General features: G+C 59.2%; 2 protein-coding genes across 4 annotated transcripts; both read right to left on the bottom strand.

Moving 5' to 3' along the window:
* Positions 1-242: 242 nt before the first annotated feature.
* HR (HR lysine demethylase and nuclear receptor corepressor) lies at positions 243-17,723 on the bottom strand. 3 transcript variants are annotated; one of them, XM_077868917.1, is made up of 20 exons: positions 17,643-17,723; positions 15,734-16,384; positions 13,938-14,727; positions 12,378-12,528; positions 12,111-12,298; positions 10,554-10,718; positions 9,652-9,741; positions 9,354-9,469; positions 8,081-8,162; positions 7,527-7,690; positions 7,173-7,409; positions 6,811-6,976; positions 6,554-6,623; positions 6,222-6,352; positions 5,976-6,095; positions 5,759-5,874; positions 3,641-3,805; positions 3,088-3,216; positions 2,851-2,933; positions 243-1,180 (listed from the first exon to the last, which is right to left on the bottom strand). In XM_077868917.1, the coding sequence occupies exons 2-19, from the start codon at positions 16,343-16,345 to the stop codon at positions 2,871-2,873; spliced, it is 3,555 nt and encodes a 1,184-aa protein (XP_077725043.1). In that variant the 5' UTR covers positions 16,346-16,384; positions 17,643-17,723; the 3' UTR covers positions 243-1,180; positions 2,851-2,870. The 3 variants fall into 3 exon arrangements, with proteins under 3 accessions (XP_077725043.1, XP_077725044.1, XP_077725042.1); XM_077868918.1 differs by lacking the exon at positions 243-1,180 and adding an exon at positions 1,198-1,321; XM_077868916.1 differs by lacking the exon at positions 243-1,180 and having other exon boundaries at positions 1,685-2,933.
* Positions 17,724-17,809: 86 nt separating this feature from the next.
* Positions 17,810-20,691, bottom strand: HRURF (HR upstream open reading frame). The gene is made up of 2 exons (XM_077868927.1): positions 20,565-20,691; positions 17,810-18,261 (listed from the first exon to the last, which is right to left on the bottom strand). The coding sequence occupies exon 2, from the start codon at positions 17,918-17,920 to the stop codon at positions 17,816-17,818; it is 105 nt and encodes a 34-aa protein (XP_077725053.1). The 5' UTR covers positions 17,921-18,261; positions 20,565-20,691; the 3' UTR covers positions 17,810-17,815.
* Positions 20,692-21,798: the final 1,107 nt, after the last annotated feature.

The following is a 21,798-nucleotide window of genomic DNA, read 5'->3' as shown; positions in this document are numbered from 1 at the left end:
ATCTGTAAGATGCAGACATAGGTGGATCCTATCTGGAAACAGATAAAGGAATTCGTGGCAAACCGGTGAAATCCCAGTAAACTCTGTTGCTTGGTTAATAGTATAGACAAGGATTTCTTGTTTTGATCACTGTGTCTGTTTGTGTTAGATGTTAACATGAGAGGAAGCTGGAGCAAGGGTAATCAGGAACTTTCTGTGCTGTACTTGTGACTTGATGGTAAATTTAAAATCATTTCAGAATCAAAAGTCTAAAAACGTACTTTATAAGGAAAAAGAAAAAGTCAGCACTGGTTACCCACATGCCAGAGTCACTTCCAGCCCCAAGAGTCATACTTGGGTGACACGTGGGCCAGTGAGAGGGGCCAGAGCAGAAGGCGGACAGTGGGGTGCTGGGAGAAGCAGAAGCCCCAAGGGCAGTGCTGGGCCCAAGATGAGACAGGCGAGCCTCCACGAACAAGAATGCCACCAGGTGCCCCCCAGTCATCTCAGTGTCAGCTCCCACCCGGACTGGCTCTTCCTGCCCAGGGCCAGTCCTGGAACATTTAGTCCACCTGCTGTTTGCAAGAGTCAGAATTTTTTTTTTTTTTTTTTTTTTTAAGGATCTCATCTATTTACTCATGAGAGACAGAGAGAGAGAGGCAGAGACACAGGCAGAGACACGGGCAGAGGGGGAAGCAGGCTCCATGCAGGGAGCCCGATGTGGGACTGGATCCCGGGTCTCCAGGATCACACCCTGAGCCGAAGGCAGATGCTCAACCGCTGAGCCATCCAGGGATCCCCCAAGAGTCAAACTTAATATGCCCTTGAGGGCGCTGCCATGAGATGGGAGGTGGGCAGAGGGGTCTGTGGAGAAGAGAAAGGCCTGGTGACCAGGCCATCTCTGCCTTCCCACGGGAAGGACCCTGTGTTTGGGGTTCTGGGGTGACACTATGGCACAGCTATGTAAGGTGACGTGTAGGGAGGGATGGGTCACTCGGTGCCACATGGAACATGATCAGCTATAAAGTGTGTTGAAGGAGGACAGAGAGGACAGCAAGCCCATCTGCAAAGTCCCTTCAGGGCTGAGACTAATGGAAGCGAGGCTCTAGTCAGGAAGCTTGGTTCCAGCCCCAGTTCTGCCACTGAAATTGCTGTGTGACCTTGGGTGACTCGCTTAACCCCAGCCGGTCTCTCACCTTTGCTGTAAAATAGAAATAAAGAATATCTATCTCGCAATCATGAAACAGGATTAAATAAGATCGGTTAAATGAGAACAGTGGCAAAGTATAGGAGCTCCTTGATTTCCTCTTTTTTCTCTATCCCACGAGAATATGAAAATGACCTAGCAAAAAAAAAAAAAAAAGAAAAGAAAAGAAAATGACCTAGCTCGGCAAACAATGAAGAAACCCGATTTTTTTCCTTTCAACAAGGGATGGTTATATGAATCACAGCAAAGCCACAGAAGGGAACACAAGCAGCCATTTAAAATGAAGGTTAGGTAGCAGCAACACAGAAAATGACCCCAATGCAGTGTTAAAAGGAAGAAACCGAGTACAAAACACACCGACTCAATCATACATAAAACAGCTCCTTGGAAAAAAATAGAAGGAAATACACCAAAAATACTAATAGTGGTTGGGTTAGGGGTGAGTGGAGGTGAGCTTAAGGTGATTTTTTCCTATTTTCTAAATGTTCTGGAAGTATATTAACTTTATAATAAAAAATTTTATTTCATAAAAAAACATTCCCCAAACCACTGCAGGAACAATTAGGTATAACAAGAGTCGGAGCGTGTTGGCGCTGAGATGTACAAGGGCAGGGGAGCAAGCAGAGCCACACCAGAGGGCCCTGGGGGTGGGGAGGGGCTGTCAACTGTCACAGGCAGCAAGCCAGTCCCCGGGTAGCGGGCTTGGGGCCAGCCACGGGCACTGAGGGCAGACAGCTAGGCAAGAGCTCTTCTGGGCCACACTCCCAGAGCTCCAGGTCAGGTCTGACAGGAGAGCTGGGGTAGCCTGCAGTTTGCGTACAGGCTGGGGTTCCCGGGTCTCTGGAGCCCTGGAAGGTTCCAACTGCTTCTCAGTGGCAAGGAAGGATCCAGGCCCCGGGAAGAGGAGCAGGCAGGGGTGTCTGAGGTCCCTGTCATCATGCCACCCCCCCACACACACTCCATTTCCTTGTGTCTCCTCCCTCCCCAGTCCATGTGGCCTGCCCGGAGCAGGGCCAACCACTCCAGCAGCATTCACAAAACAACAGACTTTAATGGAAATCATGAAGGAGGGAGGCGAGAAGAGGGAGCAGGGACAGGGCATGGCCTGTATCATTCCCTCCAGCCAAGCCTGGGCAGTCTCCTGATGCCACCCGCCCCCCCCCCCCCACAGCGCACTGTTCTCTGGCAAAAGGGCAGGATTTCAGAGGCCCCTTGCTCAGCATGGCTGCAGTGCGAAGGGCCACCCGGGAGCCCAGTGAAGATGTGGGTGGTGTAAGCAGAGCTTGGGAGCCGGTGGGACAGCAGGGGGATGACGCAGCAGAAGGTGTTGCTTAAGCCAGAATGATTCCCGAGGTCCCCCAAAGAAGAGCTGTTTGTCTCCTGGGTGCAGGGGGGAGCAGAGGTCGGAGGGGGTCTTTCACCCCCGATGTGGGCCTGATACCATGGAGAGGGATGCAGGGACAGAGCAGGTGCCAGCCTGCGAGGGCAGGTGTAAGCTTCGATGGCACTGTGGTTGTTGGCTTTGGGGCCGAGGTTGGAGTGGGGAACAGGGTGCCTGCCTGTGCCCAGAATGGTACTTGAGGGATTGCTCAAGTCCCCCAGCGTCATTCTCTGCTAAAGCCGTGCCTGGACTGAGCACCTGGTCTACCTGCCCCCCAACCTACCCCAGACACTCAGGATCCCCCTATTTAGCCTCCTGTAATGTTCCCACAGACACCTTCACTGCTTGGAACACCGCCCAGTCCATCTAGAAGAAAGAGAGAAGACAAGGTATTTACAATCACATTCCTGAGCTCTTCCCACCGAGAATGCCCTTCCCAGGCCCAGGTGAGCTGCTTGCTTGGCACAGAGTGGATTTGCCATGCTACCCCAACCACCCTCCTGGCCAGTGTCACACCCACCTGGGCATAAAGCAGACGGCGGTCCGGGGACAGGCTGGGTCCCTGGTGGCAGAGCTGAGCAGAGAGGGCAGAGGTCTCTGGGGACAGGAAGTGCTGAGTGACGCTCACTGTGTTTACCAGGCCCTGTACCTATGCCAGAGAGGAGATGGGCAGGGGGTCAGTGGAGACTCGGGCTCATGCATCCTTCCCTTACTCCTTTTGTCACTAAGGTCTATATACCATAATGACCCCCGCCCAGCTCTCAGAGAGCAGAGGCCCTGGATCCAGCACCAGGCACCTCAAAGGGCACGGCCAAAACCAGGCCAAGGGGATGGCACAGGCAGGGTGGGTATCCTAGGACATGAAGCCCAGTAGGGCTCGATGACTCTCAGGCCGCTCAGCTTCTCTTTTTCTTTCCAGTGGGATGGGACTTCCTGACCTGCCTCGCTCTTAGGGCCCTGGGAGGGGTGAGGACAGAGTGGGTAGGGGAGCACTGTGGCACTGTGATGTCAGCTCCCACCGTTCCTCATGGGTCAAGGCTCACTGCAGAGCCCCTGGCCTGTGGGGGAAGCACCTGGTGGGGGGCCCCGGCAGGCACCAGCACGGCCTCTCCGGGGGCCTGCAGCAGGGTCCAGCAATTCACGCCCCACTCTTCCCGCAGGCGCCGCCGCAGCCCTGCATCCAGGTAGCAGCAGCCTGGGGTGCCAGGCTCCAGGTTGCCTGCTCCAGCCGGGCACACCTCAAAAAAGAAAAGGGGGAATATGAGCAAGGTGGGGGAAATAGGAAAGGGCTACAAGATGGGGCACAGACTTTCCAAAGGCCGAGGACTGATGTGGTCAAGTCTCAAGGGGCGGGCAGGGGAGGTCATAGGGGTGGGAGAAAGGGCTAGGTAGTGAGGGGCAAGGGCTGCTCAGGTGGCAGAACAGAGCTTTGGCTGGAAAGAGCTTAGAGGACAGGATTAGGGGCTCTGAAGCTGGGGATCTAAACCTCCACTTTTCTTGGGGCTATAGATGCCTTGAATAGTCTCTGCGTCCTTGACCCTGGGCTCCTTTCTCCAAAACCCCAGAAAGATATCCTGCATGATCCCAACTCATAAACTGTTTATACCAGAAGCTCTTAACCTGCAGTCCCTTGAACATCCTGAACTGTGTGCTAAATTGTAGGCGACTAGATGGCTGTATGTCCCTGGGGAGACAACCTAAAGCATCGATCAGATTCTTCTAAGATCCCAGATCCAGCATAGGCCACACAGAAGCTCTGACGCCCCGGGGATGTACAGGCCGGCCTGGCAGGCTGAGGCCTCTGAAGCAGGCATGGCTATGGGGGGTAGGGGAGCCTTCATCAGCCCAACCAGAGTGGGGAGCTCCTTGGGCAGACAGGGGTTCACAGGGGCCGGAGAAGGAGATGCCCAGGGGGTATCTGCAGAGGTGAACGCCAGCATCGTGATCCACCTGGCCACCAGCCAAATCCACCCTTTAGTAGAACCTTAACAATTGTTCCTGGGCATAGGACTCAGCGGTCCAAGGCTGGGCCGTGGGGAAGAGGAGACTGGTGAGCCAGGCCGGACCCCAGGGTAGCCCCACGCAGGTGCCAGGGCTCTTGTGCCCTCACAGGCCATTCCGGAGCTAGGTCAGTGTTTCCCAGGCCACCCAGTGAGAATATACCCCTCAAACCTTCTCCATGAATCATCAGGTTTGGCCATGTGAGACTGCCTAGAGCCACCACACCCAGACTAGAGGAGGCCATCTGTGTGTGAAGGTGTGCTTCTGTCGGCGTGTTCCAGCATCTGTGTGTGCAGCTACAGATCTGTGTTTGTCAGTGTGTCCGCACATATGCATGCCTGTGGGCAGGAGGGTGGCGGTGGACAGCCGTGTTAACACCTGCGTGTCTGCACGTGTGCCTTAGCAGGGGTGACACTTGGTGGACGTCTTTTTCCCGGGACAATCAGGGTTCAGCTGGATTTTGGAACCACTGTACCTGCCTTAATCTTAACACTGGCCTTCAACCTCCCCTGCCCCCCAGAGCTTCCTGCCTCCTGCGTATCCCACATCTCCTCCTTTCCTGCCCCTTATCTGGGTCCAGTCTCTCCCTCTACCTACTCCATGCTGCCTCCCTCAGCCCTCACTTGCTAGCACCCCAAAGACACCTCCTCATAAGATGTAGAGCAATGGAGAGCGGGGCAGCAGGAGGGCATCTCGGAGGAGCCTCCCTTCACCCTCTGCTACCCGGAGCCCATGCCGGGGAGGCTGTCTGCCCCCAGGAGGAGCAGCGCAGTGACCTGGGGGTGGGAACAGCCATAAGCTCAGGTCTCAGCTCTACCACTCAGCCTCAGTTTACTCATCTGCATAATGGGAAAGCAGCAGTGCCTGTGATGCAGGGTGGTTGAGACAATGAACTGAGATAGCGTACCCACGGCCCTTACACGGTGCCTAGCCTGCAACAGCTCTTGCTCTCGTTTCGGCTTTAGGTCCCTCCTCAGGCCCTGCCCTTTCCGTGTGCCCCACCATACAGCTCGCAAGATCCCAATTTGCCTTCTCTGTGAACCACGGCTGTCCAGCTCACCTGAGGGGTGGGGAGAGTGAGCACATGGGGTACGCACAACAGGGAGAGCTTCGGGGGGCTGGGAGCCCCCACTTCTAGGGAGCACGAGGGCAGCGCAGGGGAAGGGGAGGGCTCCCGGCTCCTTCCTCACCATCTGGAGAAAGCGGCGGATGCGCTGGGCGTCCTGTGCCCGGAACACGTGCCACACGGTGCTGACCTGGCTGCCTGGAGACCAGAGCCCCTCCCCGTCCAGGCCTGAGAGGAAGTCTGTGGAAGGAAAACAGGTTAGGAAGGCCCAGGGTGGGCACAAACATCACATCAGAATCTGCAGATGGTACCCCCCACCCCAGCTCTGGCCCAGGACCCACCTTTCTGTGCTCGGTGCCATGCAGGCAGTGGGGCTTCAGCACGTACCAGGACACTGACCAGGTCAGTCACCTCCACACAGAGGTTCTTGGTCCCCAGGTGCCCACGGTGTGGACTCACACCTGCATGAGGCAGAGAAGGGACCAGCTGGTCACCGGCTCCAGGACTTGGGCGCAGACACACGTATGCCCAGAGGTAATAGGAATGGATGGGATCAGGGGCTGGGCAGGAGTGGAGTGGGCACTCACCATAGGCTGCCCACAGCTGGGGCTCCAGTGGACGCAGGGCAGGGCCAGGTGGGAGGTAGGAAGCCAAGTTGAGTTTCCCACGGAGGGCACAGTACTCTGGGAGTGGCAGGCTGGCAGCCAGGTTCTCCATCCTGGAGGGGGCGGGGTCAGGCCCAGCAGGCTCAACTCAGGTGCTCCAGATCCCCTCGAAGCCCACCGCTACTGGGGCCAGTCCCAAAGGCAAGCAGGAACACTGAGGATCCCGGAGTGCAGGGCGAAGGAGGAGGGGAAGTGAGGGCAAGGAGCTGGACAGAGGCTAGGCATGTAGGGCCAGCCCTTGGTACCATACACACCTGCTGGTGTCCTCGTCGCCCAGAGCTCTGTGCAGCAGGAGGACGGAGCCCTCGTCTGACTTTGGGCGAACTAGGGGAGGAGACATGCCATTGGCCTGGAGAGGCACCTCCTTGCCCAGAGGACCCTGGCCCCATGGCAGCAAGAGAGTCTGGTTCCTGCCCAGGGCTCTGCTTCCAGCTGCCCCCAGGGTCACCATGGGGCTTTGCTGCCACCTGGCTCAGCCTCCCAACCACTACCCCCCATCAGGGACACTTACTTTCAGGCCGGGAGAATCCCTCCCAGAACGTTGCACTGCGGAGGCTGGTGGGCTGGGGAGGCCCCAGGGGGGTCAGCGCCTGCACCTGGCCTCCAAGCGCCCCAAGAGCTTCCGTCCCCCACAGGCTGCCCTGCAATGTCCTCTGAATCCCTGACACCAACACGGGCTGTGGTGAGGAAAGGAAGACAGATGCAGGGAGAATAGACTGGCACCCAACTTGGCCAGGCTGGGGCATGTTGTAGGGGCCACCAACCCTGCCGCCTGCTCTGGGTAACGGACTGGGTGTGGCTGGGCCTACGGGTTGAGGCTCTGAGGGTATGCAAGGCCGTGACGACTGGGAGCCAGGAGGCAAGGAGCCTCACCTGGCCCTGCCTCCAGTGCTCCTGGAAGAGGTGGAAGCCTCGCCGAGGCCGGGGCTCCTGCAGCCACAGCAGAGCTCCGGGGGGCGGCAGCCGGGGCCGCACTGGCGAGAGGGGCAGGCCCAGGCCTTTGCGCAGGCCTGGCCCAGCCCGCAGCCCCGGCCCCAAGGCTTTCTCCTGGATCTTCCGTTCCACCACCTGCGCGATGATGCTGTCTAGGATGTTGGTGATGCGGTCGTCCTGTGTGGACAGAAGGATGGAGGGGCTGGATGACTCAGGACCTGCCTTACCCCACAGGGAGGGCCAGCCCAGCCTCTGTCCCCGGGCCCCCAGGCCTCCCTCTGTGCCCTTGCTCACGCTGGGCAGGGCAGGAGTGACCGGGGCAAAGGCCATGTGTATCCGCTCGTGCCCCAAGCAGAGTTTGACAGCAGTGGAGGCCAGCAGTTCACAGAGAGAGGGGCAAGGTAGGGGCCCTCGGCCGGCACGGTCCTCTGCCGGGGTCTCGGTGGAGTCCGGGGTCTCTGGCAGGGAGGAAAATGGTGAGGGGCTTCCCTTTTCTCTCAAGGCTCCACTGCCCACAGGCTCGGCCCTCATCTCCTGGCCAAGTCTCTCTCCTCGCTGGCATCGCCTGGCTCAGCTCCTCTCGGGAGGCACTCACCTCCCGCCGCCTGCCTGCCAGCAGCTTCCCCCACCTCTCCGAAGGAGGGGCTCACATGGGGGTCTCACTGGAGAGGGTGAGGACACTTGTCCTACACTTTATTTAGATTCATTTTCTCTGGGATGACTTGAGAAGAGTGATGGAGATTATGGGGGCACAGGATGGCTGAGGCCATTCCAATCTGTCCCGGGGACTCCAACCCTGGACCAGCACCCCCTGCACCATCTGAGCAAGGGCCAGGGGAGCTGCTTACCCTCTTTGATGTCCTTGGTCCTGTTGGTATCCCCGTTGCAAGAAGATTGTGGAATGGGGGGAGTTTTCTCTGTCGGCTCCTTCTGTTAAACCCATCCACCACCCCCCGATCCAACCAGAGATTTAAAAATGGCAAACAGCTTAATCCAATCCAACCCACAAGTATCAGCAAGACTCTAAAATTGTGTTTACAGGGAGCAAAATGTTATGTGATATAACATTAGGTGGGAAAAAGTTGCTCACGGAATTCCACACACAGTATGATTTAAAGTATATAAAAACAGGGGGGCCTGGGTGGCTGTCGGTTGGGCATCTGCCTTCAGCTCAGATCACGATCCCAAGATCCTGGGATCGAGCCCTGAGTCGGGTTCCCTGCTCAGCAGGGTCTGTTTCTCCCTCTACCTTGTCAGCTTGTGATATCCCTCTCATGCTCTAATAAATAAAAATCTTTAAAAATAAAATCTACAAAAACAGACTGAGCAAATATGTAGACTAGCAACTGGAAAGAAATATGTCAAAATAAGAAGGGTGGTATTATAGGCTATTGTTTTCTTCCTTATACGGGCTTGTATTTTCCGTCATGGGTATGTACCAGTCTCTGGCACACAGAATGCATTTATTTATTTATTTATTATTTATTTTTTTTTTTAAAGATTTTATTTATTCATGAGAGACACAGAGAGAAAGAGAGGCAGAGACACAGGCAGAGGGAGAAGCAGGCTCCACGCAGAGGGCCTGATGTGGGACTCGATCCTGGGATCCTGGGATCATGCCCCGGACCAAAGGCAGGTGCCAAACCGCTGAGCCTCCCAGGGATCCCTCACAGACTGAATTTAATAAACTATTTCTTGAATGAATGATTTTTATCATAAAAGCATGAACTTTATGAAAACTTTGTGAAATGCATCCTGAGCGCCTGCATACGGAGAAGGTGGGCCCACACTCCGCCTGTAGGAGCCTGTGCCTGGGGAGTGGAGAGATGGGACCCGCCAGCCAGCGGCTCTAGCATGATGTGGCAAGTGCTAAGCTGGGACACGCACAGAGTGGGTAGGAGCTCTGAGCAAGCAGATCCTGAGGTGGGGCAGTGCTAGAGCTCGATCCATGGATCCTAGTCCCCGGAGAAAAGTGAGAAGTAGCTTGATTTTACGTAGCTCCTTTAACCCCATCAAAAGATAGGGACGAAACCCTGCCAAGGTCAGTAATTTCCAGACACACTGCCCGATCTTGGGGTCCACTGGCTAGTGCCAGCACCCGTCCTGCGCTCAGCTTCTTACCTGTTGGCCTCCATCCCCAGGGGCCCACACACGGGCATCAGCTTGGCAGGGGCAGTGCCCCCGGATGTCAAACTTGACCCAAACCTCGTGCATGGCGGTACTCAGTTCGGCCAAAGCTGTGAGTGGGGAGGGGAGATGGAGTTTGGTAGTGAGTATGGACAGAGGCCATCCCTGTGCTGCTCAGCCTCAGCAAGCAGGAGGGCATGGGACTGGGCTGAGCCGCATCCAGACAGGAAGCTGCTCTCCCCACCCTGCTCTCCCCGCCCTCTGCACGCCCCACCCCTCCAGGATGGCTCACCCTGGCTAGAAACGAACTGGGTGAGTATCAGGGAGCTGGCACTATGCCCAGCCTCTTGGGGACACTCCTCCACAGACTCCTCCTGAGGACCTGTGGGGTAGGAAGAAAGAAGCTGCAGGTCAGGAAACCAAGGTAACCACAGCTTAAGGTCACAAAAGAGGGACAAAGGCATGATAGCTTTAAATCAAGGGGCTTGACAATCCAGTGGGCTTTCTGGGACACTTGAGTTCAAGAATAACATAGGATCCTTTGCTTGCAGAACACAGAGCCTTTAAAATGCTATGTGAAAAAAAAGTAAAATAAAAAATAAAATAAAATAAAAAAATAAAATGCTTATGTGCACTGCCAGACTCCGAGATGATCTTGTGGAATACAGTGTTCTCCAACATTTCTGACCCTGCAACTCTTTGGCTATCTCTATTGGAACACTGGAAATTTTAAGCCCTTGGGCAACCACGTGGAACCAAGAGAGAAGAAGCTGAGAACCATGAAAAGAGGAAGACTTGATGGAGTTTAAATCCTGGACCCAACACTTACTAGCTGTGTGACCCTGAACAAGTCACTTAACCTCTCTGATTTTTCTTATCTGGAAAACGGAGGCAACAATACCCACCTCACAGTGTTGTAAGGTTTAAAAAGGTGCAAGCTGAGCAAAGTGGGAGGCATAGAGTAGGCACTCGACTTCTCTTAAGGGTGGGCAAGGACACAGGCGTGGCCCTCTGATCTGAGGAGAGGGAAAAGTCTGCTCTAAGGGGCATTGAGCCATGGTGGCTGAGGCTGGAGTTGGGGAGGCAGGCTTTCTTGGGTAAAGGCAGCCCCGAAATGGCCACAAACCTTAGAGCAGCCCTTTTGAGGGCCCCCATCTCTGCCTTCCCACCCTCAGCCCCATGTTCCTTTCCTACCTGCTTTGTCCCTGGTCCTCCTAGCACCCGTCATGCGACCACAGGCCACGCACAGCCGGTGGCTGCAGTGGGGACATTTCCAGTGGGTGTTGAAGAGGCCACGGTGGCAGCGGCTACAGCAGCGTAGAACACCTGGGTTGTCCTCTGTCCTGGCTGGCCCCTGGCCTGTTGACCACAGGAGAGAACGGGGTCAGAGAAGGCTCAAGCCACTGGGCCCTCCTGAGGACCTCCAGGCAGGGATGGAGAGATGTAGAAGCGGCTTCCACTGCGGGGCCATCCTGGAAGGGAGACAGGCCCCTTATAGACACTCCTCTTTACTTGACGGCCTCTGTAAAGAACCTTCCCATAGCACTGTCTCCAGAAATCCTTCCCAGGGACAGTGCAGGTCTCACCTGCCCAAGTCCTGCCCCCAGGGACTTCCCCATAGCCCTGTATTACCAAACCACACCATTTCCAGCACATTCCTTCACCCACCTCTCTCCCTCCTGAGGGAGGACTCTGTATACCCGAAGAAGGAACTTTAGAGGCCACTCCTTCCCTCACCCAGCATTTCTGACTAACCCCTCCGCAATAGTGGGCACACGATCATTTACTCATGCAATGATCACCCTATCTTGTGTGAGGCTGAATGCTGGGGACTCAGAGCTGGTCAGGGCTCAGAGCTGCCTCCCAGAGCTCACCTTCCAAGAGGGGTGGCAATGATCATGGCACCACAGGGTGGATGCTACGGCAGAACAGGCTAGAAGGATGAGCAAGGGTGGGGATCGTGGGGCAGCTCCACAAATGGGCCCCAAGTGATGAGTAAGTGTTCATTCATCAGGGAGAAAGGGAACAGAAGGACATTCCAGACAGAAGGAACAGAGGGTGCCAAGGCCCAAGGCGACGGACGAGCTGGGGTGATGTGAGGAGGATGGGCCACCGGGTGATGTGGAGTGCTGGGAATCCAGGCTGAGGGAGTGGCAGGCTAGACCAGCTGAGGAGAGGGGGAGGGGGCTGGACTCTCTGGGACAGGAGAGAGCCACCAATGGCCCCCTAATCAAGTTGTGACCTTACTGCAAGTGTGTGTACACATTTTCAAAAGCACACACAGGGTTGTAGAGGGAGAAGGAGGGACAGCCTGAAGCCAGAGGGACCCGCTGTATGCCTGGCACCCCACCAGTCTTTCCACATGGGTCCAGGCCCTACTAGCCTCCCAGAGCCTTAAAGCCTCAAACCGCAGAGAGGGCCCCCACCTGCCAGTGCCCTTGAAGACACTTGGCACTCCGTCTTATTTCCCCAACAAACCCAGAAACTCTTAAGCATCTGGACTGGACCAAGTTTCACACATTCCCAACATCCCTCGCCCCGGCAAGAAACTTCAGAACTCATGTCAACGAGGAGCCTAAGCCAGGAACAAGGTCAAAGCAGGGCAGGAGCTCTCCTGAGTTGGTATCAGGATGGATGGTGCTGATGTGGGGGAGGGGTCCACATTCTGCAGGCCCCATGCTCTGTGTAAAAGGACAGTCACCCCAGAATCCAGCCTTCCCGGGCTTCTGCCTGCCCATGGGTCCTGCTCACCTTCCCGCTGCGCCCAGGCCAGGGCTTCGCGCTCCCTCCGCAGCAGGCGGCATAGTCGGTCCCCCAAACCACTCAGCAGATGCTTGGCAAGGCCCTTGCTGAGCCCAGCCTCAGGGCCGGACCCTCCTCCCTCCTCAGAGCTGGCTGCTGAGTCTTCCTCCTGCTGCTGCTCCCCTCCCAGAGGCAACCTGGAGACAGGGCACCAGAAGGTAAGGAGGGAGCCTCGACTGGGAGGCTGCTGGGGGCACCCAGGGGCAACAGGCTCACCTCAGCACTTGCTGGGAGTGGCGGGCTAGCCCTCCTGCCTCTCCAGCTGCATGGGTACAACTTTGGCACTGAGCCATGCCTGCCAGGGGAGCCGAACAAGGTGTATCCTGAAGCCCCAGGTCCTGGATGCTGGCCCTGCCATCTTGGGGTCCTGAGGAGACAATGAAGCTGGTCAGGAGTCTGGGCTTCCTGAGCTTAGGTGAACCCCAGGCCCTTAGCACCCAGCCACCCACAGGCAGAGCCAGCCCAGCCCCTAGGCCCTGGTCTACAAAGCCTGATTGGGAGCTAGTGAAAATGAACCTGGCAGTCAGAAACTTTACAAAAAGGGCTGGGTGGGGGAGCCTAGGAATGCCCTGACCCGGCCTGATGGCCCAGAGGAGGGGTCTGCTGTGCAAGATTGGAGCAGCTGGGATGATCATCCTGCCCCAAGTCCCCAAGTGCAAGATCCAGTCACTGTAGACTTTGTTACATCTTTTTTTTTTTTTTTAAGTAAGCTTTATGCCCCAACATGGGGCTTGAACTCATGTCCCTGAGATCAAGAGTCACATGCTTCATGGACGGAGCCAGCCAGGCGTCCCTCGGTCAGTGCAGACTTTGGATAGCTCCGCAGTGGGCTTAGTGAGACCTCTGGCCTCATGTCAACAAGAGGAGACAATCCTGGCATGGGACGGAGGGTGCCAAAAGGTGAGAAGGCCAGAGAGTTTCAACATAGGCCACAGGTGCAGTAACCCAAGAAGGGAGAGGGGCCAACAGCTTCCCCCCCCCCGGCAGAGGCCTGTGAGAGCTCCAACAGACCCATGCCAGGTGCAGGGGTGCTTGGGTGAGGCCACTGAGAGCTCCAATCCAGGCCCAGTGGTCCAGGACGCCAAGAAACTGAAGTGATCCTGAAGAGCTGAGACTGGGGCCTGCTGTGCTGGAACCCTCCGTGAAGAGCACAGCATGACAGACGGTCCAGGAGGTGCCCCAAGTCCTACTGCTGGTGGAGTCCAAACTGAGTTTCCATGATCCGGCGGGCCAAGGGAGTAGTTGTTTGCTCCTGGGGCAGGACCAGGGGTCCTTCAGGAGGGCCAGTCCCTCAGACCGCCCCAGGTGTGGCACCATCACACAGATGAATGTTTACTGAGTGCTTGCTCACTAAAGTGCCAGGAATTCTTCAAAGCCCTTTATGTGAATTAGACCATTTCATCTTGCTGCAGTCTTTATGAGGTGGATGCCATCTTTATCCCCATTTTATAGATGAAGAAACTGAAGCCCAGAGAGGTGAAGTAACTAGCTCAAGGTCACAAAGCACCAGGCACTCTGACTCCAGAGCCCATGCTCTGAACTGTGTTGTTACTCTGCCACCGACACATCGCAGCTTGGAAGGAGGCAGATGGAAATAAGCCATTTGCTGGAAGGCTCTGGCCTGTAGATGCTAAGGAACTCCCAGAGAACCATCACACCCGGGTGGGAAACCGGACAACTTATGTGATCCACTCATAAAGGGCCTAATGATCCACTTCCCTGTAAAGCCCCAGTCCTGGCCGACCCCTCCCAGGTGGGGCTGCCCTGCACCCTTACCTCTGTGGTCATCACGCTGTTCCGCCTCCATCTTGTTCCCAAATGATGAGTCCAACATCTCCTGCCAGGCTCTGGCCCCCTGCACCGTGCTCCCCGGGAAAGGGTCGGGCGGGCGCTTGGCAGCTGGGCTTCCACCTGCTTCCTGGGCCTCAGGGCTGCTTGCCCTCTTGAGGGCATGCGGCTGGGCAGATGGGCTCTCCTCGTCCCCAGGGCAGCCACCTGGACACCCAAACTGCTCAGAGTGTCGTGTGAGCCACGTCTTCTTTAGCTTGGTGTGGTGGCTGGGTGGGCAGGCCCTGGGACCAGAGGCCTTATTTGCTTCCTCGATGGATTCACTGGGCCCGATGGTGCCCCCGTCCGGGCCCTCCTGGCACTGCCCACAGGGGCTAAGACCTCCATCTCTAGCACGTGGGTGAGATGAGCAACAGCCCACCTGGGTGGTCGGAGGCCCAGGAGAGGGGCACCTTGATGTGGCTGATGGCCCCAGCTGGTTCCTGAGGCTCCCATCCCCTGGTACAGCCCAGACATTGCCAAGAGTATGAACCAGGCCCGGGGGACAAGTGGGCCAGGGGGTCCGGGGAACAGCGTCTGGATGCCCCAGGAGAAATGGGCAAAGATTCTGATGCCTGCCCACTCCTGCCTCTCCGTCTCTCTGGTGGAATGAAGGACGTTCCACTTCCCCAGTTCTCTGGAAATGCCCACCGGGGGCTAAGCCTAACAAGCCAGGTTCCGCAGTTGCCAATGGCTCCTTTGCCAGCCTGAGAATGCTTGGATCCTTGTGGTAGAAGCCCTAAAGAGAGGAGAAGGGGTAGAGCTAGTGCTGATTTTGATCCTAATGCTTCAAAGGACGAGCAGAACCCACAACCAGCAGGTGTGTGCCTGTGTGGCCTTAAGGGTCGTAAAAACACTGAATAACTCAATAGTGGTTTGTAGATGGTTCTCCCTAAGTGCCCCCCTGCCCTGCCGGCCGCACTGCCCTGGCTATTCCAGGGTCCCTCCCCCGGGGGTTCTCAGACCTTCGCACAAACCCAGCAACTAAAGGCTTCGTGCTCGCCACCACAGAAGGGCCTCCGAGGATCTATTCAGATTGTTTGATGTCCAGCATCAGGCTGCTCTTAAAATATTTTAAATCTTATTCCTGGGGGCAGCCCAGGTGGCTGAGCAGTTTAGCGCCGCCTTCAGCCCAGGGCGTGATCCTGGAGTCCCGGGATCGAGTCCCACGTCGGGCTTCCTGCATGGAGCCTGCTTCTCCCTCTGCCTGTGTCTCTGCCTCTCTCTCTCTCTCTCTCTCTCTGTGTGTGTGTGTGTGTGTGTGTGTGTGTTTCTCAAGAGTAAATAAATAAAATCTTTAAAAAAAAATCTTGTTCCTGGGCATGGAGGTGGGTTGCCTGTGGGGGAGGGGTGTGTGTGCCATAGACACAGGCCATTTGGACACCTGTGCATCCCATTCCCAGACAGAGGGCCTTGTCTGCTCTCACCAAACCCCCCGACCCCAGGATGAGATGGCATATTCCGAGGCCACAGTTCCCAGGGCCTTGTTCTGGGTGGACAATGAGTGAGTCAATCCCTGAAATGGCCCAAAGGCAGGGAAGGCTCAGTGAAATGGAATCACTCGGAGGAGGAATTGCTTGGGGTTGACTGTGTCTGAGCTGACAGGCTCCTCTCCTCAGGTGCTGTCTTATCTTTTGGTGAGAATGGAAGAGCAGAGTGGTATGACCCTGGCAGGGCCGCTCAGGGGTCCCTGAGCTATCTCGCATGGCCGAGGCCCCAGGTGCCCTCTCTGCGCCAACACTCACCTTGCTGCCTAAGCCGAAGGCAGAGGGCACTTTGGGCTGCCCCCCTGAGTACACCCAAGGGTGTGGGGCCAGGGGCCAGTCACACGGACGCTCTGGGGGCAGGCTGGACACCAGGTAGGGTGGCAAGCAGGTAGGCACCCAGAAGGGAGATTGCTCAAGGATCTTGGTCTCCAGAAGGAAGGGGCAGTGCAAGGGCCGGAAGGCCACAGGGTCACTCTTGGGATGGCCACCACCGTGCTCAGGAATCAGGGGGCCATAACGAGGCGGACACGCTGAGCCACAGAGTGCCAGTGGGTGGGTAAGCATCGCCTCCTTCCAGCGCAGCCCCTCCTTGCTGCCCAGCCAGCTGGCCTTCCTTCCCCCATTGCGGGGGCCTTCTCCCTCCACCAGCGGGAGCGTGTCCTTGGGGCTCTGGGGAAAGCCTGGGGGAAGCCAGGAGTCTGGGGTGCTTAGGACACCCCTCCAGAAGGGAGTAGGCTCTCCCATGCACAGTGCCCCACGGCGCAGGCCGTCTTGAGGCAGAGTATCAGGGTCCTGTCCCACGATGCCATTCTCAGGGGCTGTCTTCTCCCAGGCTGGGGTGTCCTTCAGGAAGCTGGGCGTACTCTCCATCACTCTCCTGCCCTCATGGGGCTCTCCCAGAGGGGGTCCCTGGAGCACAACCAACAAACCATGAGCCTCTTAAGCACGCGCCCCAAGCACCGTACCACCCGGTACCAAGTAGGCACCGCCCTGGCAGCACCAAGGCAGCTCAAACCAGTAAGGCAAGTGTCAACCTACAGCTAGGCTCTACGATGCCTGCCCACATGCAACTCGAAGGACCTGCCTAGATGGGATGCTCAAGCGTGGGGAGGTCACCCCTTCCCCCAAACGACTAGGACTTGACAACCCACCTGGGCCAGAGCCCCTCAGTGGAGACCACCATTTCTAGGATGACATGGCCTTGCATTGCTAAGCCTGGACCCTGGTCATGAGCCATGGGGAAGGGCAAGGGGCAAGAACCCCAAAAATGAGGTGAGTTTAAGGTACTTCACTAGGGGCCAAAAGGCTGGATCCTGGCCCTGACTCAGCATCTGCTATGTGACCTTGGGCAAGTCACATCCCTCCTCCGGGCCTCGAGCACCCTTGTGTAAAATAGGGCTTGGAAACTGGCAGTCTCAGAGGCTTCTTTCCACAGTCCCGTCTGTGGGGCTGGGGGTGCTGCTTGCCACTAAGCTTGTAGAGGTGGGAAGTGCAGGCAGGGAGGGCTGGAGTCCCTGGGGAGAGCTGCCAGGCAGGGTGTCTCTCCCTACACTTGGGCAGTCCCCAGGGTGCCTCTTCCCAGCTCTCTACAGTTTCTTGGCTTCTGAAGCAGAGTCCCGGGACAAGTGCTGGGGGCCACCACAGCCCCCGAGGGAGGAGAGAGCCAGCACAGGAGAGGGGGATTAGGAGGCCTCAGCTGGGACAGGTCAAGCTGCTCCGGTCCAGCAGGCAGTGCCAGGGCCGCTGGCGGCCGCTGGTAGCTGCAGCCTGGCAGAGGGAGGGAAGGAGGCGGGGAAAGCGGGCTGGGCCCCAGAGAGAGGCAAAGGAGGGAAAATTGAACGTGCGTGCAAGGGACCAGGGTGACAGGTGGCACCGGAGCCACAGCGCTCTGCCAGCGCGGGCCCCTCGCCGGCCGGAGGAAGCCCCCGGGGAGAGGCGCGGCAGCCCAGGGGCCGCTATCAGAGGTCGCTCTGGTTCCTGGGGCCCCGGCGCGTCGCGGCGCAGTCCCGTCGAGCGCCCTCACTTGCGGCCCCGCGCCCCGCGCCCCGCGCCCCGCGCCCCGCGCCCCGAGCGGACAGGCGCAGGCAACGCCCTCGCCGCGTGCGGCCGGCCGGGGAGGGCGCGGCGAGCGCGGCAGCAGGGCCGCCCGGGCCCCTTCGGCGCTTACCTGGGCTCGGCGGGCCGGGCGCGGCGCGGGCGGCGGCGGGCGTGGTGGCCGGGGCCGGGCGCCCGCTCCCCATGGGCCGGCTCCGGGGCCTCCCGGCCGGCGAGCGAGGACGCGTCCTCCCGCTCTCCGCTCAGCGCGCTCGCGTGCTCTCCCCCCGGGGCGGCGGGGGCGCTCTAGGGCCGCAGGTTGGAGGGGTCGGATTCCGGGATCTGGAGGATGCGGCACACGGCGCGGATCGGCCGCACCAGCTTCTGGGCCGAGGCCGTGGGCTGCGCCATGGGACGCCGAGACTCCGTGCTGCGCCGCGGGGAGGGCCGGGCCGGGGCTGGGGAGCGGGTGCCCCCGGGGGGAGAGTGGGAGCCGGGCCGGGGGGAACGCGCGCCCCGGGTCGGAGACCGCCGAGTGGGGGGGAGGCCGAGAGGCCGGGGGAGGGGGTCGTGCCTGGAAGCGCGGGACCGATCCCGGGTCCCGAGAGAGGCACCGGCGAGGGCGCGGCGCGGCGCGGCGCGGCTAATGGAGGGGGAGCGCGGCGGGCAGCGCAGCAGGACCTCTCATCGCCATCGCCAGACGCGCAACTGAGAGTGGGGAAGCTGCTCCGCCGGTTTCCTCCTCCAGCACCCTGCGGGAAACAGGAGCCCGTGATTCGGCGGCCCCGCCTGGGCCTGCCCCCTCCCGGGCCCCGGGGGCTTCCGCCAACGCCCCGGCGATGCCACCGGCTGCGCAGGGGGAGAATGAGCCCTTTGTTCCCCCCTCCCCCCCGCGGCACCCGGGCGCCTGCCGAGAGAGGCTCCCCCGGGGCAGCGTGCCAGCTTCCCAGCCGCCCCACCCTCCCGTGGGCCCGGCCCCGGAGCCTGGCAGGCGGGCAGCACCCCCACCAAAGGTGCCAAGCCCGGGAACTGGAGCAAAGGGCGGGAGGGGCCGGACCGGGCCGCGGTGGGGCGGGGTGCCCCCCGGGGTGCTAGGGCGGGGCGGCTGGGAGGGGGCAGTGCGGGAGCTGGCAGGGGCAGCCGGGTTCTCACGGGTCAGTGATGGGCGCGCGACCCGCGCCACCGACCCTGTGCCTCCTGGACCACTTGCCTGTGGTCCTCCAGCTCCCGCGCTCCCGCGCACCCCGCCGGCCGGCACAGGTCTGCCCTGCCTCAGCCTCACCCCACCAAGCTGCTCTTCACCATTCTTGACACAAGCCCCCTTCCAGGGCCCAATAGCAGGCACCGAGTCCGCCTCAGCAGTTCTGAGGAGACCTAGGCTCTCCTCTGTCCCTACTCTCAGGGCCTAGGCTTCACCAAGTGTCCAGGGAGGAGGTGGGACCAGAGGAGCCCCGACACCTGCTCCAGCCTGGTCTTCCCGGGGGGGGGGGGGGGGGGGGGGGTCCGTCCCATCCCAATTCCTAGTGCTTCCAGGCCCAGCACTGGAGAGGAGCCCATGGGAGTGGCTCCTGGGAGGGAGCAGAGAGGAGGAGAGGAAATGGGAAAGCAGGGCACCCTCCACCCGAGGAAGCATCCCGGCTCCTCTGCGGGGGTGGTTCCAGAGCACAGACACAAACAGACAGATTCAAACACACACAGACAGATTCAGACACACATTGAAACCCACACGCCCAACGGGCGCTTCCCTTCCCTGCAGGCCCCCACCTCCCACCCTACAACTCCCCTGCCTCCCTAGAGAAGCCATCCTCGGCCTACCTTCACCCAGCCTGGGACAGAGGCCGTATCACCCCCGACCCCCCATCCCATGGAAGGGATGAGTTCTGGGATTGCCTCCAGCCTGGTCCCAAGTCACACTACCTACCATCCCTGGAGAGAGGAGCCATGAAGAGCTAGGAGGGAATTGTCTCCCAAGAGACTGAAAGACAGGCAGGAATCCTTTTACCAGTTGAGGAGAAGAGGAGGGGGCCCAAGAAGAGAAGGCCAGAAGGGGCACCGGGCAGGACTTGGGTCACGTTGGCATAGACTTGCTCATCCCCTCCGCCTCCCCCCAGAGGCCGCTTCTGTGGCAGGGCAGGCTGGTAGGGGTTGTTTACATGACTGAGTTATTAACACTCCCTTCCTCCCCCAGCTCCCCTGAGGGGTGGCCTGGACCTGAGTGCACCAGGGGAAATGATCCTGGAGGGTCTAATGAGCGCTGTGATGCCAAAGCCCCAAGCCCCAGATCCCCTCCCCCCCCAACCACACACACACACACACACACACACACAAGGCTGGCTCCAGAGTATGGGTAGGGGGGTGGGGTGTGCCTGTGGTCCCCCATCTGTGTCCTCTGGCAGCCAAAGCTCGTGGGAGAGTCTGGGGGTAGATTTAATCAGCTGAGGGCCTAGATGAGGCTGGGCAGGGCAGGGTGGGAGCCTGGGCAGTCCTGGGCCCTGAGGGCCTGTCACTGTTATCCCCAAAGGAGTTGGGGACTGTCCCAGAGGAGCAGGACAGATATCTCCCCACACCTCAACCCCAGTTGCCATGTCTGCTTTGTCAGGTCACCGTCTCTGGACCCCAACAGGACTCTCAGGACAGGCTCCTGAAATGCCTGGGGGGGTCATGGGGGGGTCGAGGGAGAAGGCCCTTGCTGCCCTCACCCAGCTGCCCATCCTGCTCCACAGCCCATGCCACCAGCCCACAGAGCCCTTGGAACCGGCTCTTCTGTGCCTGAGGACGGAGCAGATCTAAGGAGACACACAAAAGATACAAACACAGAAGGAAAGCCACACACGCGTGGACACAATGCTGGCTTCATGGACAAAGGCAAGCTGACCAGCACCCCCAGAAGCGCAGGGGCCCACCCTGGGCTCACACCGACCCCTCACGCGCCCGCACACACATACACACAGATACACACACACACACACACACACACTGCTACACACATTCGTGCTGACAAGCGCAGCAGCACTCACGAGCCGGCTGCCCTCACGCTGTCCCCAGAGCCCCTTACCTGGGCAAGCACAGTGCCCCTCGGGTGGAACAGCCCCCTGCCCAGGGGAGGGCAGCAGGCGGGGGCGGGGGAAGGAGCCCCGGAGAGTCAGGCCAAGCTGCCACTAATCCGGGCGGGGAGAGGGGGGGGCACCCACGTCAGAGCGGGGACTGCCGGGTGGAGGGCATCTGAGGACATCCCCTCCCACACACGCGGCCGTCTGGGCACCTAGCCCTACTTCCCCAGCCCCTCCATCCTTCAGACAGCTGAGGCTGGCCTCCCCCCACCCCGCCCCCCACCCTTGTGGCAACGCCTGGACCAGGGGGCATGGGGGAGGGGGACTACTGGGGAGAATTATCCCAGGACCTGGGGTGAGGGGGAGAGGAAGGGAAGTGTCTGAGATGCTTTTGGAGCCAGGAGGAAGCTCTGGAGCAGATGCCCCCTCCCCTCATGCCCACCCACCCACACCCCTGACCTAATTCCTCTTCTCAGTCCGTACCTCCCCAGTGCCCCTCCTCCCTCCCCCAACCTCCCCTCCCCTGCAGTCTAACCACCCCGGTAGAGAGAGCTACCTCATTCTGCCCCAGGCTCAGGACCTTCTGCCTAGCAACCCAGTTCCGGGCGGGGTGGGGCGGGGCGGGGGGTGGGGGGGTGGGATGGGGGGGCACCCAGGATTTTCTGAGTAGCAGGCCTCATTTTTCTGCTGGGGTTTCTGTCCCCTACCCAGCTATCAGGCATCCTGGTCAGCCCCTGATGTCTATCTAGGACAAGAGGTGAGAGCCTGGGTGCTCCTGTCAACCCCCTCATGGGCGGGGCAGTGCCAGTCCAGACTCCCCAACTCAGCCTGGGCCAGGGCAGTGTTGGAACAAGAGGCTGACTACCTGCCGCCCAAGTGTGGCAGGTAGGCACAGAAGCCGGGGGCAAGAAGGGGGACCTGGACACACAAGGGCCACAGGCCAAAGGGGGCCAAGGAGTTGGGGGGAGGGAGTCATCCGAGGTCTAAAGGCAGGTGGGGCGGTGTGGAGGCAGAAAAGAGGAGGCCAGGAATTCAGGACCACACACAGCTGGCTCCTGGGAGGTGATGGAGGAGACCCTCAAACAGGCAAGGTGGATGGGGAAGCTGGAGGGTAAGCCCAGGGTGCAAACCCATAGAGGCTAGTGCCTAAGGCCAAGCAGAAGTGTGTTCTTCAGAGGGACATCTCCCTTCTCAGTGCCCAGCGCTCACTTGGGGGCCCAGCACATCTGTGCTCCAGGC

This window comes from Canis aureus, chromosome 24, assembly GCF_053574225.1.
Source record: "Canis aureus isolate CA01 chromosome 24, VMU_Caureus_v.1.0, whole genome shotgun sequence".
Lineage (NCBI taxonomy): Eukaryota > Metazoa > Chordata > Mammalia > Carnivora > Canidae > Canis > Canis aureus.
Note: the sequence above shows the minus strand (reverse complement) of the source record. Positions and strands in the feature narration are given on the sequence as shown.

Bases quoted from the DNA above. Each gene is read 5' to 3' on its own strand.
- HR (XM_077868917.1), bottom strand. From the start codon at position 16,345: ATGGAGAGTACGCCCAGCTTCCTGAAGGACACCCCAGCCTGGGAGAAG. The intron at 12,299-12,377 runs GTGAGCCTGTTG...CCCTGTCTCCAG, and splicing joins CACTCCCAGCAAGTGCTGAG to GTTGCCTCTGGGAGGGGAGC. The intron at 3,806-5,758 runs GTGAGGAAGGAG...TTCTTTTTTGAG, and splicing joins TCCGCCGCTTTCTCCAGATG to GTGTGCCCGGCTGGAGCAGG.
- HRURF (XM_077868927.1), bottom strand. From the start codon at position 17,920: ATGGCGCAGCCCACGGCCTCGGCCCAGAAGCTGGTGCGGCCGATCCGC.